Source organism: Labeo rohita, chromosome 3 (assembly GCF_022985175.1).
Source record: "Labeo rohita strain BAU-BD-2019 chromosome 3, IGBB_LRoh.1.0, whole genome shotgun sequence".
In the NCBI taxonomy this organism is placed as follows: Eukaryota; Metazoa; Chordata; class Actinopteri; order Cypriniformes; family Cyprinidae; genus Labeo; species Labeo rohita.
The window spans coordinates 32,903,355-32,918,027 of NC_066871.1; the positions used below are offsets into that span (position 1 = coordinate 32,903,355).

The following is a 14,673-nucleotide window of genomic DNA, read 5'->3' on the forward strand; positions in this document are numbered from 1 at the left end:
AGCTGTAAATACAGAGTTTTGTACCTTTGGCTTTTTGTCCAAATTTCAAGTAAATTTTTGCTTCAAAGTTTGCAATGCCACAGTTCACATCATAACTGGTTGGCTTGATTCATGGCCTATAACACTTTAATGAAGGCTTTTCTTAAACCCCTATGAAAAAAAAAATATGGAAAAAATACTTCCAGAACCAGTGTCCCTGAAAAAATGGGTGAGGAAAAATGCACACTGCTTCAAACCTCATCACGAGAGAGGGAGACCTTCGTGATTACACATGTTCTTGTGCTCTGTCAGCAATTAAACTCTTGCATCTAATACCTTTTTATGTTTTTGAAGGCTCGAGAGCTTGTGACGGAGAGCCTGACCACCTGGCAGGACAAATGCGGTGATGCTACCAATGTCCCCGATAGTGTGTTGTCCATGATTGAAGGTCTACGCACTCCAGTGTCCAACACTCCACAGGCATCTCCAGCCTTCCAGCGCCACAACAAGGTGAGGAGGACACCAGCTCCTACACTACACGATGTGTACAGAAAGCCTGTCATGTTTATGATTTCTTACCGGCTTTTTTCTATACTTGTACAGTTCAACTCAGACGCAGTGATTCCAGCACCTCCAGCACCACCTCAGACCAGTCCCCTGGCCAACATGTTCAATCAAGAGCCCTCCAGGAGAGAGGAGAGAGAGCCTGGTATTACCTTTATATATACGTATTTTATTTATTTATTTTTTTGAACAGTAAGATTTTAAATAAGTCTCTTCTGCTCACAAAGCCTGCATTTATTTGATCCAAAATACAACAAAACAGTAACATTTTGAAATATTTGTATTATTTAAAATAACTATTTATGTAATTTATTCCTTTGATCTCAAAGCCAAATTTTTTGCATCAGTCACATGATCCTTCAGAAATCGTTCTGATATTCTGATTTGCTGCTCAAGAAACATTTATTATTATTAAGTTGAAAACAGCTGAGTAGAATTTTTTTTTTTTTTTTTCAGTTTTTTTTTATGAATAGAAAGTTCAGAAGAACAGCATTTATCTGAAATAGAAATCTTTTAAAAAATTACATTACATACATGTCTGTATCATTACTTTTGATCAATTTGAAGCATCCTTGCTAAATAAAAGTATTAATTTCTAAAATTTATTTCTGAAAAAATGTATATGTTTCTTGATCAGCAAATCAGCATATTAGAATGATTTCTGAAGGATCATGTGACACTGAGTAATGATGCTGAAAATTCAGCTTTGAAAATATATATATTTTAAAATGTGTTCAGATAGAAAACAGTTAATTTAAGTAGTAAAAATGGTTAAAAATGTACTGTTGTTACTGTACTTTTTTTTTTTTAAAGAGACTTTAAAAAAACATTAAAAATCTTACTGTTCAAAAACTTTTGACTGGTAATGTAGATATATAGAATAATAGACTAATAATATAAAATATAGAATAGTAGACCTTTTGGGATTGGTATTTTTTTTACTGTTATTTATACACTATTATAGTATTTATTAATATTTTTAACTCTATTTTATTTTCAAGTCATTTTATGTGATTTTTGTCATTTTGTTATTGTTTGAAAATATTTGTAATTTAGTTTTGTTTCATTTTGTTAGCATTATTTTATTGTATTTGTTTTTATTATTAATAGTTTTATTTTAAAAATCATTTCTGATTTTCAATTTTTAAATATTTAATTTTTTATTTCAGCTTTATTTTTAATAATCGCTTAATTTTTGTTAAAAATTACAGCATTGTTTTTGATGTGTTGATATGCTGAATGTTTTACAGTCCAGTCAGTTCTTGGTGAATAAAATATTTTGTTCTTGTTGAATATCCTGTTTGACTTTGAAATGTCACATAAGTGTTAAACAAAAAAAAAAAAAAAAAAAAAAAAAAAAAAAAATTCAGAGAACTGTTGTTCGATATGTCAAATTTGCAACTTTTATACTCATTTATATAATTAAAAATGAAGCTCTGAGGACCTTGAGAGACATATTATCTGTCTTTTCCCTTCCAGAATACAGCAATGAAGACAGTGGATTGTCTAGGTCTGTGTCGATGGCCACTGGCCTCAATCACATAGACAAACGACCCAAAGTGCGCACCATTTTCCCCCACAAGTCTGGAAACAACAGCACGCTGCTGAGCTTTGAAGAAGGAGACATTATCACACTGCTGATTCCTGACGAGAGGGACGGCTGGATGTACGGAGAGCTGCAGAAAAACAGACAGTGAGTGGAGCTTGTTAGCATGCCTCACTTATGTGAGCTTTTTACACTAGAGCTGGTTCATGAAGACTTTGATAGTGAGTTTAATAATAATAATTTAGCTTTACAACCAAATTATCTGTGATCATTGTTGGAAGCCAAAATCGTAATTAAAAACACAATATGATTAATCATCCAGCTTAAAGAACGATGTGCAGGTGAAGTTGTTTGGCTAGTGAACATTAGCCAGTCAGTCCATCTCAGATGTCCCGAAGTGGCTCAGGATGTGGAGAGCATTTATGTGTGCACAGCTGCTGGTGCCAGTCTGCAAACCAGCTGTGCTGAAGAAACCCAGTTCACTGCGGTGTCAGTCAAAGCCACATGAAGCCCTGTTTCAAGAGAGCAGACGGGGCCGCAGCTTATCTGAGATGCAAAACACAATCCCCCTAAGGACCTGAGGACTTTCAGCAGGTGGAGGAGACGTAATCAGAATAACACAGTTATGGCAGAGAAAACGATCTGAAAATGCCGTCGCTCCTGCCAAAAACTGATGTTGTTGGTTTGAGAGAATGCTACCAGATGGATAAACAGACAGGGTGTGCTCTGAATGCATTCAGAGCCATCAATAAGTTTGTCACAGAAGTCAAGTCAGAAGTTGAAGTTGGAATAGAGTTTTAAGGATGAAGACAAGTAGTAAAATTACAATTCAAACTGTGAATCCTAGCTCATTAGGGGTTCAAGCGCGTAGCACTGAAAGTCTTGTAATTGTTAGAGTGGCCAAGGATCAGCGATCTCCACGTAAAACTGATCGTGCAGACAAAACCATATGTCGTAGAGACTTGAAACTTGGAGGGATGGTAGTACTCACACCACCTACAATGTGACAAAGGCTCGCCCCAATCGGCCTGACGGGGGCGGTACAGCGATCAAAAGTACGAAATCGCTCATAACTCCTAAACTGTCAGTTGCAGGCTCAAGTGTCTTATGTCATTGAAATCCTTGGCTCACGCCGGATAAAATGCAAAAATGGCAAAATTTTCAGGTTTTTCAGATTTTTTGAAAAACGTACTTTTCCGAACTAGTCCCCAAAAACTAGGTTTTTGCCTGATCAGAACCAAACCAACTCACCATCGCAATAGAACGGCAAAACATTCGAAATGGGTGGGGTCACTTTTAGTAGAATGCCTGTAACTCCTGAACAGAATGAGATATCTTCGCCAAACTCTCAGCACATATGCAAAAGCCCAATCTAAAGTCACAGGAGAAATATTGCAGAGCTTGGCCACTTAGTGGTGCTTTAAGAGGGAAAAAAAAGGTAAAATTGGCTATACCTGTTCATGGTTCAAAGTGTCTAAGTGTCAAGTGTCTATAAGGACATTTGCGTATCTAAAAGAAACATGGCCGCCACTGGCTGATGAAGTTTGAGCACCTATTAGACAAGGTTAACGGAGGCCAATGGGAACGTAATTCAATAGGCCTGTTTGACTCACGGCCCCAAGGGTCTAAGAGAAAATTTTAAATAAATCAGCCACTGGGGGGCAATATCGCATTTTTCACGGTCGTAAATGATTGTACATTGCATGGTTTTCCACACATACGTGTGATATTTGTATCATATGACAGAACTTCGGACAACTTCAGACAACTTTACCTCTAGAACCACTGCTGTCAATCAGATCATTTGTTAAATGATTGAGATGTAACAAACCCTACTTTTGCAAACTAGTCCTATGTTTTTTGCCCGATTGGAGCCAGTGCAGGAAGTTGGGCCTGTTTGACTCACAGCCCTAAAGGTCTGTAAGAAATCTGAAAGAAAAAAAATGCATTTTTCAAGGGCTTAAACTATTGTACTTCGCAGTTTTCCCCACATATGCGCAATATTCATATCATATGATGGCACTCCTCATTCCGGACAACTTTGCCTCTGGAACCACTGCTGTCAATCAAACCGTTTTTTTTAAATAATGAGAAAATGTAAAAAACCCTACTTTTGCGAACTAGTCCTAGGTTTTTCATTCAATCTAGAAAAAAACACTGCAGTACAATTCTCTGGACTCTGGTCAATAATTATCAAATTTGAAATTTACTCTTTGGGAAGCTATAACAAGGTCGTTTAGAAAAGGGGCCTTAAAAGGAAGGCAAACTCAAAATTTCATGAAACCTGGTGAACACGTGCAACAGGTGATTATAAACTGGAATGCAAAGTTTAAAGGAGATGGGCCCATAGCTGGTGCTATAACAGTCATAAAATGTTAAAAAAAACATAATATTTCTGTGGTAAACAACCTGGATTTGTCAAAAATAAGTGCTAAATAATGTCTTTTTTTTCTGTGTGCTTAAATGCTTTAAAGCACTTGAACCCCGGTGATTGCGGCTTGTAATTGAGTTTATCTTTAAAGGAATAATCAACCCATTTTCTCACTCTGTGCATTTTTGGCTCCGTAGTGTGACTCACTTAGTTGTTTATGTGTGTTGGTGGTGTTCTGCTTTAAAAACAACATCAAACTTGTCTTGAATCCTATAGGGAACGATACATGAAGTCGGACTTGTCACCTAGCAACCCATTAATATGTGCCAAATTACACGCAAGCGCCATTTGCTACATGAGGCATTTTAAAACTCTACGCTGACCTGTTCAGACAGACTGAGTGCTTCTATTTAAAGAAAACTTCAGGCTGATTGACGGGGGTTATTAATAATACATTTGCGAGGTCAATTAAAATGTCCTCTCGTGTTCTTGAATGCCAAGCAGGAAATGGGCTTAAAATCACTGGTAAAACTTTCCAGCCCATGTCCACAAGATCACTGTCACTGCTCCTCTGCTCTGTTGATTTAAAGTGTGCTGTTACGCACACCCAAGCATGGATAGACAAATATTAACATTGCTTCGCATGGAGCATGAGGGCAGAAGTGGAGGGATTTGGCATGAGATTTGCAGAGTCTACATTGAAAGCAATATGAAAGGTTTGCTCTGCTGTCCTGGAAGAGAAGGATTTCAACATGGTCTTCATTTAGGAAGATACTAGAATGTAAATATATAACCTCAAAGCTAACAGATGTGGACTAAAGGCCACAAAACTCCAGTTTTGATTTCATGGGAACTTAAAAGCCTCACCACTACAGCTACTGACGCATTGCTTTTGTAGTAAATTCCACTTTCAACCATAAACTTTACAGCAGTTACTGACTGTGAATGATGTTTCCCTGATCTTGTATAATTTGTAGGTTATTTAGCCTGTTACTTCAGATGTCCTATTAAAGGGTGGCATTTAATTTCTTATACAACTATGAAATCCATTGGTTGGAGCTTAAAACAGCCTAAATATACTAGTTGTACAGATTTTTAGACATTCCACTGACTAGTGAAGGAAAAAAATGTTTTTGTTTTTTTTTGCTGCATAGGGTTTTAAGTGTTGGTTGTATAGTTCTTCAAGGATACAAAGTTCTTTTTATAACTTATAAAGCTGTAAAAGCTGATGAGATGCTATAAAACCTTTTTGTTGTTGTTGTTGTTGTTGTATAAGGGGAAACCTTAAAACATTAACACTACAAAACCTACTGCATCATACTTAAAATGCACATTTATAAGGCCTCTAATTTATAAACAATCAAAATGTATCAAATATGATCTGTCAGGCTCGGGGTGAGCGATATGATCAAATCTTACATCACAATATGATTAATTTTTTTATTTAGCAGTCCCTTTAAAACCGCATACACGGATACAATGTACTGATGCATGTCTGATTTTCGTGAGTGTGTTTTCGTGAAAACTCATCAAAACGGACAATTCAACATCATTTTGTGTGTATTTCATTAATGCGATGCACTCGTGCAGTGTGTGCGAGGCGCTACTTCGTTGTCTGCGCTCAGAAAACCGGACCAAATCGAGTTCTCTTTTGCATTGTCAAATTTATCCATATGTCTGTTCTTCTTTTACTCCCAAATATTAACATTTTTTTTAATGTTTTATGAGACATGCAGCAAATGCTAGTTCAAATGTACACATCTAACTGCCTAACCACACAGCAGATTCGTTCTGAATGAATCTCTTCCCAAATCGTCCCTCCCTATCATTTTCATTTCGTTTTTATATTCGTTGACGAAAATGTCAGTCGATTTTCGTCATAGTTTTTGTCATTCACAACGAGTTTGTCTTTCGTATAGTTTTTTTTTTTCTTATTAAAGTTACAAAGTAGTTGAGAGCAGTAGGAGATTTTCTCTCTTTTGTTGTTTGATTAACATGAATGACAGACAGCAGGAATATTAGACTGCTGTCACTTTAAGAGCTGCCCGGATCCAACATACTGTTACACATCATGTGTTTTCTTTCTCAGCTGTTTGCTTTCACTTAAGACCAAAATTATTGTGTTTACAAGATTATATGGGCGACATTTAGCCAAGCCCAGGTTGAAGATCTGACAAACTATCCAACGTGTTTTGCAGCGTTGAACAATGTAGCCAATTACAGACATATGTTGATTTCTTGAACGTAATGGCCAATCAGAAACGTTTTAGTTTGTCAGAATTCACTCACATCTGAAAGCGCTGGATCAGATTTTACGTGTAGTTTTGCATGCTTGTGAATCATCTCATGCGATGTGTAGTTTAGAGAGCTGCATTGATTATAAGGGAACTTTGTGAGATTGCGATGAACAAAGATGAGTGACGCTTTGTAGTAGTGATAAAGGAAGTGTGCTTTGCGCACTATGTAGGTTATAATCCATTCAGAATTTGTATGAAACTTTCATTTTTCGTACACATACATGCTGCAATGTTTCAGGAATGACATCCGCATATTTATGCTAGATTAATTCTCGAAATAGCAGTGACTGACACAGTGATAACCAAAGCTGAACGGGACAAAAAATATATATGAGAGCAGCCTGTGATTTAATTCCGGAACCAGTCCTTGCCAAACTTACGCGCGTCCTGGGCAAGATGTAGTTCATGGACCAAAAGCGTGTGTAAACTTTATTTAATATCCCCTTTTTCAAATCGAGCCATTCTCAGATGCCTGTCGTTGTGGCGTCACACCCACAGAGGCCACTCCCACGGTAGTTGATTGACATTCCAACCTCCATGTTTTGATGCCGGAGCAGGGATGTAAGTTAGACAAGAACTGAGGGATTGCGGTGTTGTGTTGCTGGATGTAATAATGAACATAGTGGTCATCATTTACTCCCGACATCTGAGCTGCTGAAGATGCAGTGGATTACGTTTGTTTGTGAAGGGAATGCGCCTCCCGATCTACATATATCCGTCTATGTTCGCGCGAATCATTCGTGATCCAGCTTCACTTACAGCAGAAGTGAGTATAAGGTTTTTTATATGAATCTTTGCGATCGCCTTTCCTAATAATGTGTTAGTTAGCAAGTTACGCGGCTAAACGCAGCTGAAGTAAACAGGCTCGTCACTTCACAGAGAGAAGAGAGGGGCGGGGTGAGCAGAGCTCATTAACATTTAAAGCAACCTCGACCAGAATAGGATGATTTTTGCAGAGCTGATTTTGGCAAGGTAAAAACCATTGTACACAACCACTGAGAATTTTTAACCAAAGTATATTATAGACTTTTCATTAAGACCCTAAAGAATCATATCAGCTTGTGGAAAATGGGCATCAGATGACCCCTTTAAAGCTTGTCTACAGTTTGGTAAAGTTAAGTTATTCTTGATTGCACTCTATTGACTGCTTTGGTGCGTTGCAGTATGGTAGGGATTTGTTTTGATGCTTATCCAATAAAGATATTTGTTTTGCTTTTAAATATCATCTTACCAAGACATATTATTGGAAGCTATTTTTATCAGATATTATTTATACTGATATTTTGCCTTTTTGGCATATTAATATCAGCAACTGCACCAGAATGCATTTTTTTTTGTCTCAGTTTGAGCCTCTAAATTTAAGTTGTTTGAGCTCCATGTTCTCTTGTATCATACTATATGAACAATTCAACTTACAACTTGCATACGCAGACTACTTAATATTTTATATGTCAGGCTCTTCAGGGTTATTGAGTAGTGCCGCCATGTTCAGAGTCTTCATAAAACTCCACACGAGATGTTATTTGACTTTCCCCCTGCCTTCCAAGGGTGGAGGTGGTTGTAGGAACCGAAGCTCCCATCAATATTCACATTCCCTTGGATTATACAAGAATATAAAATACTGAGAAAAACGGCCACACCAACACAAACACAGCCATTGTGCTTGAAGTAATGACAGGCCGTCCTGTGTGCATTTGATGTCATCCGTCACCTCACACCGCTGCATGTTCAGATGACTGCTTGGATTTCCTTTCTGAGAACGCAATGCAACTCTCCATGTTCAGATTGCTTTTAAATGCAGTGTTTTATGTCCCACACCTCGAGACTGTGTTCAGTAAACACCTAAACAGGCCTAGATAAAAGCATCCGCTCTCTCTTTTTGTTTCTTCCATCTAACTGACTTGTGCTGTCTGTCTGTGTGTGTTTTTACAGGCGGGGCTGGTTTCCATCATCTTACTGTCGCGCATACACAGAGCTACCGGTAAATAACAGGTAATCAGATACCACGCACACACTAACACAGTTCTTTGTTGTCCTGATTAGCTCTGATACTGATCACTGTGCCTCTGAAGAGAAGGAAACACAAGCTTCACAGCAGTCAAGCCCTATTTTAAGACTATTATATCCTTTATCTGAAAAAAACATTAGATTTTATGTATTGCATGGATCAACAGAGCAGGAAATAAACTTGACAGTGTGTCATTTTAGAATTGCCAGAAGGAATTGTTTTCAGGTGTTTCCTGAACACACCCAAAGACTGCAATTGGTTGGACAAGTAGTTAGCCCCGCCCCAAACTCACATGATTGGTTGATGCACAGTGTTAGGCTTTTTAGGAAAATCATCATTGATAAATGACTCACTTCAGCTTTAATGGTTGATTGAAGATGTGGTTTGACAAACATATTGAGAGCTGCAGATTTTGCACACTCTCTGATTGACACAAAGGCAGTAGAAAGTAAAACATTCAAAATAGACTTTACCCAGACTGACCCAGGCCTGCTCTACATGACTTTTAATCCCTTGTGCTCTTTCCCACTGATGTCATTCAAAGTGCGTGAGGTCAGATCATGCACCTACCTGCTAATGTAATGTTTACTTGAAAAGCACAAGACTTAATGCTTTGTGATGTCAAATGAAATTCTATCCGCTTGGACCCTGAGGGGTTCCTGTAATGCCTGATCAAAAGCCTTTTGTGTTGCAACTAACAGTGAGAGCACCAAATACAGTTTGCTGATTATGCAAGCTATCTAACGTGGCGTGCTAGCTCATTGATTAACTTTGTATTGCATGTAGTTTCCAGAACTGGATAAGTCATGGAAAATGAATGAAATGGAAAAGTACTAAAAAAAAAAAAAAATACACAATAGAAATTATAGAAATAAAATAAAAAGTCATAAAACAATACAATCTGTACTTAAAAAAAAAAAAAACACACATTTACAGCTAAAGTGTTTGGAAAAGTCTTAGAAAGATTGTGGAAACAGCAAAGAAAGTGTGGGAACCTTATTGTTAACCATTACTTAACCAAAAACAAAGAGAAATGTTTCGCTTGACAGTTTATAACGTTAGTTGTGTAATTTGACGCTGCAAAAACAATTCTGCCACAAAAAATTGCAGTCAGTAAGATTTTTTTTTTTCAGCAATGATATTAAATTGATCAAAAGTGGCAGTGAAAAAGTTTTTGTAATGTTTTAAAGGATTTCTACTTTCTACTTAACTTTCTATTTATTAAATTATCCTGAAAAAAACAATCAAACAAACAAATGTTTCTTGAGCAGCAAATCATCATATTATTATGATTTCTGAAAGATCATGTGACACTGAAGACTGGAGTAATGATGCTAAAAATTCAGCTATGCATCACAGGAAGAAATTATGTTTTAACATATTCTAATAGAAAACAGTTATTTTATATCCTATTGACCCAAACCTTTGTTCGGCAAACTTTTGATCTGTAGCTGCTTTTATATTTGAGGAAAGGGGTCCTTTAGATCATAATTTAGATCATAATTTTTTGGTACAGTCGAGGTCACAAGTTTACCCCCCCTTCAGAATTTACAAAATGTTGATTATTTTAGCAAAATAAGAGGGATCATATAAAAGCATGTTATTGTTTATTTAGTACTGACCTGATTATTCAAGATATTTCACATAAAAGATGTTTACATATAGTCCACTAGAGAAAATAATAGTTGAATTTATAAAAAATAACCCTGTTCAAAAGTTTACATGATTCTTAATACTGTGTTGTTACCTGAATGATCCACAGCTGTGTGTGTGTGAGGTTTTTGTTTAGTGATAGTTGTTCATGAGTCCTTTGTTTGTCCTGAACAGTTAAACTGCCCACTGTTCTTCAGCTCCCACAGATTCTTTGGTTTTCCAGCATTTTTGTGTATTTGAACTATTTCCAACAATGACTGTATGATTTTGAGATCCATCTTTTCACACAAGGGACAACTGTGGGACTCATATGCAACTATCACAGAAGGTTCAAACGCTCACTGATGCTCCAGAAGGAAACACAATGCATTAACACAATGGCGGGGGGTGAAAAAATTTTGAATTTGAAGATCAGGGTTCACTTTTTTGTTTTTTCTGGGAAACATATAAGTATCATATGTAGCCTGTGAAGGGCAGTACTAAGTGAAAAGAGCCTCCTCCCTCCTGTGGACTATATGTAAACATCTTTTATGTGAAATGGGGGTGTAAACTTTTGACCTTAACGGTATAGTTTGCATTAATTAGTTAAGCAGAATTAAACCATGTCCTGGAAATCACTGGTTAAGGAGATTTTCCTTGATACTAACCAAAGCTTACAACATTGAATTATGTGTTTGCAACACATTATTTGTCAGAATAGTAGTTTGTTAGTAAACATGCTAAAATGCAGTGTAAATAAGGGTTTCTTCTGCTGAAAGGTGTTGTGATTATGTGTTGTAGTATTGCCGGAAACCCTCCGATGCGCAGTAAGAGCGTGGCAAACCTCATGCAGAAGGACCCAGAGGAAGACATGATGGTTCTGCCTCCAGCAGACTACAACGATTCGCCCGTCAGGAGAAACTCCACCAAGAGTTTGTCACAGACGTACTCCTCTACATATGAAACCCCGGTCAGTCTTCTTCATTATCCTCTTCATTCACCGCTATAAACAAACCTGAATGCTGCTTGCATTGTCTTCTCTGCACACTGGGTTCCAAGAGTCATATTATGGTTGATCTGAGTTTGACACCTCACAGGTGATAAAATAAGCCAAAAAATCCCATTTACTTACATTGAACTGTATCATGGTGGTATAAATAGCCTTCCAGAGCACAATACCAAACACTTGTCGGTGCCAGTAGCCTTGTGGGCAGCTTCGGGCATCCCGAATTCGAGTCATGTCACGGACCTTTCCCGATCACATCCCCTTCTCTTTCTCCCAATTTCCTTACTGTCCTATTGAAATAAAGGCTTTAAAAAAAACAATAGCAAACTCTAAGTAACAGCTTGACATCACAAAGGTAAGTTTTCCATTGGCAAGCATCACACACATGTTTGCCAGAAAAAGTAAAAGTTTGTTTTAGCTCTAAATGCTGTTAGGCATAGGTTAGGCTGTATTTATTGAATTTAGCTCAGTTTAAGAACAATTGAGGCTCATGTGACGTCCGCTCGGGTATAAATGTGTATGTGTGTCAGTGTCTAGGCCGTGTCATGACGTGTAAACAGTTGCAGTCCTTGTGTCTGAGTGGATCAGAGGATCAGGATCACTTTAAAGAGGATTGCCGGTGGAGAAATGCTAAATCCAAACTGCTCTCTCAGAAGAGTGTCACCTCAGTGACAGCAAAGAATAAACAAAAGCTACCCTTTCAAACCCATCACATCTCACTGTTTGTTTTAGCGTGTTTGCTTTTTGCCTAAAAAAAGCTAAAAATTATTCACTTGAAAGATTTGGTTACAGATCATTGTATAAATTGCAATAGGAGTGGGAGATAAAATGGTATGAGTAATGTAATTCCCATATTTTTGCTTGAAATTAAACTCCCAAATGTATATATTACGTAAGAATGTAGTAACATCTACTTGGTTATGTAATGTATGCATACATCAATAATTCAAGTAATAAATAAATTAATAAATGAAAAAGACTTTATAACTTTCTAATGTAATAGCTGCAAACCTAAAAATAAGGTTATTCATAATAAGTCAATGATAAGTCCTGATATACAAGCTAAAGCAGCTTCATTATGAAACACCTGAAGTGTTGATGCTTAAGAACCCAAGGCTCAAAACAGCATGATAAAACGACTGGACACAAGTTTAATCTGTGACTAAACAGACATTAGCTGAACTCCGTATTAAAGGTGCTGTATGTAATATTTTTGACTGTACTAAAGCATAATTACCAGTCATAAATAGCGCGGTATATTTGTAGCAGTAGCCAAAAATACATTGTATGGGTAAAAATGATTGATTTTTCTTTTATGTCAAAAATCATTAGGATATTATGTAAAGATCATGTTCCATGAAGATATTTTGTAAATTTCCTACCGTAAATATATCAAAACTTCATTTTTGATTAGTTCTGTGCATTGCTAAGAATTCATTTGGACAACTTTAAAGGTGATTTTCTCAGTATTTAGATTTTTTAGCACTCTCAGATTCCAGATATTCAAACTGTTGTATCTCGGCCAAATATTGTCCTATCATAACAAACCATACATCAATGGAAAGCATATTTATTCCGATTTTCAGCTTTCAGATGATATATGCATCTCAATTTAGAAAAATTGACCCTATGACTGGTTTTGTGGTCCATGGTCACATATACTGTTACCATTATTACCATAATGAAGCTTTAATATATAGCCTACTCCACACTCAAGCACATGCATAAAGCTTGCTGCAAAGATCCAGCTAAAGTAATGTGTCGGAAAAAGCGTCTTCAGCCAGTTATTCTGCTTTAAAATGTGCGTTCCGTGTTACAGTGTGTGTTTTTGTTCTGCCTTACTCCCAGTTTAACCAAGAGTATTTCAACACATCCAATTGTTTGTCCTCAATCTGGCAACCCATGTGAGTGTTGAGTCTGAGGAGGAGAGGTTGGGAGAAGCTGTTCTCTCTAATATTTTGATTTTAGACTGCATTACCACTTTCACTCATTATCTGTCAAAATTACATACTGCACCTTTAATGCACCATCTTGCTTTATTGTTCAGCAGCTGTAAACATCCGACAATTACACTGTACTTACACCGGACATAATGACATGATGCATCAAAACTAAATCACTCCCATTCTAATCAGTGAAGAGCTCTGCTCTGGAAGTAACATTTCTACCAGGGCATGGTATATATAGTACTGTCAGATCAACCGTCTCCAACAAACGACTGCAAGTCATTCATTTTCAATATATAGTGTTATGGAAACTGTATGGAGTTCCATATGCTTATGGGAAAATTTATGGATCTGATTTAAGTTTTAGGTGCACCAAAAATACTTGTAGCTAGACCACATATGACCACCTGACAGGATGTGATGTTTTCTTTTCAAAACTGAGATTAGTGAAGAATTTTTCCACTTTAATGTTATTCTATTTTCTAGTTTATTTTATGATCGTTAAATAATTAAAGGGATAGTTCACCCAAATGAAAATTCTGTCATTAATTACTCACCCTTGTGTCAAGACCTTCATTCATCTTCAGAACACAAATGAAGATATTTTTGATGAAATTCGAGAGCTTTCTGACCCTGCATAGACAGCAACACAACTGACACATTCAAGGCCTAGAAAGGTAGTAAGGACATTTTTAAAATCGTCCATGTGACATCAGTGGTTCAACCGTAATGTTATGAAGTTACAAGAATACTTTTTGTGGGCAAAGAAAACAAAAATAACGACTTAACACTGCCACATCCGATTTTCGCCAAACTCTTCACAGTCATTTTAGGACTTGAATACTCATTTAAGATTATGTCTATGAGGTAACTCGTATGTAAACAGCAGCATGGATTGTGCAGTTACTATTGTCCTATTGAAGATGTTGTTCTACTAATTTCTGATGTCTAAACCATGGAAAAATGTGTGGAAGCTGCTGGATCATATAGAGAAGGACTTGGTAAGCAGGAAAGGGCGTTATATTTTGACAAACTAAAGTTAATACAGGGCTCAACGCTAAGCAGTGATAGTGTTTTCTTGGTTACTGCTGTACACAATGCTGTGCTACGCTTATTAACAGTGCTTTATAGTGCATTACACACCATGTACACTTTTCTGAAAACAGACTGTTTTCCTCAGAGCTACATTCAAATAAACTCCAACCCCAATACATTATTTAGGAGTTTCTTCCAATATTTCGTGCATCGTGAACAGTGAGATTGATCTGCCTTCTACAGTATTTTCTCTTCTTTATGTCCATCTTAAGCATTTCTGGCCTCTGTT

At 36.9% G+C, this 14,673-nt stretch overlaps 1 protein-coding gene across 1 annotated transcript in view; it reads left to right on the forward strand.

The window, feature by feature from the left end:
• The window catches only part of baiap2l1b (BAR/IMD domain containing adaptor protein 2 like 1b), a 72,067-nt gene that overhangs the window by 47,581 nt on the left and 9,813 nt on the right, over positions 1–14,673 (forward strand). Inside the window, exons 8-12 of the mRNA XM_051106087.1 lie at positions 334–489; positions 583–688; positions 2,023–2,236; positions 8,690–8,749; positions 11,199–11,367. Coding sequence (XP_050962044.1) covers positions 334–489; positions 583–688; positions 2,023–2,236; positions 8,690–8,749; positions 11,199–11,367 — 705 coding nt within the window. The remainder of the gene's footprint in view (positions 1–333; positions 490–582; positions 689–2,022; positions 2,237–8,689; positions 8,750–11,198; positions 11,368–14,673) is intronic.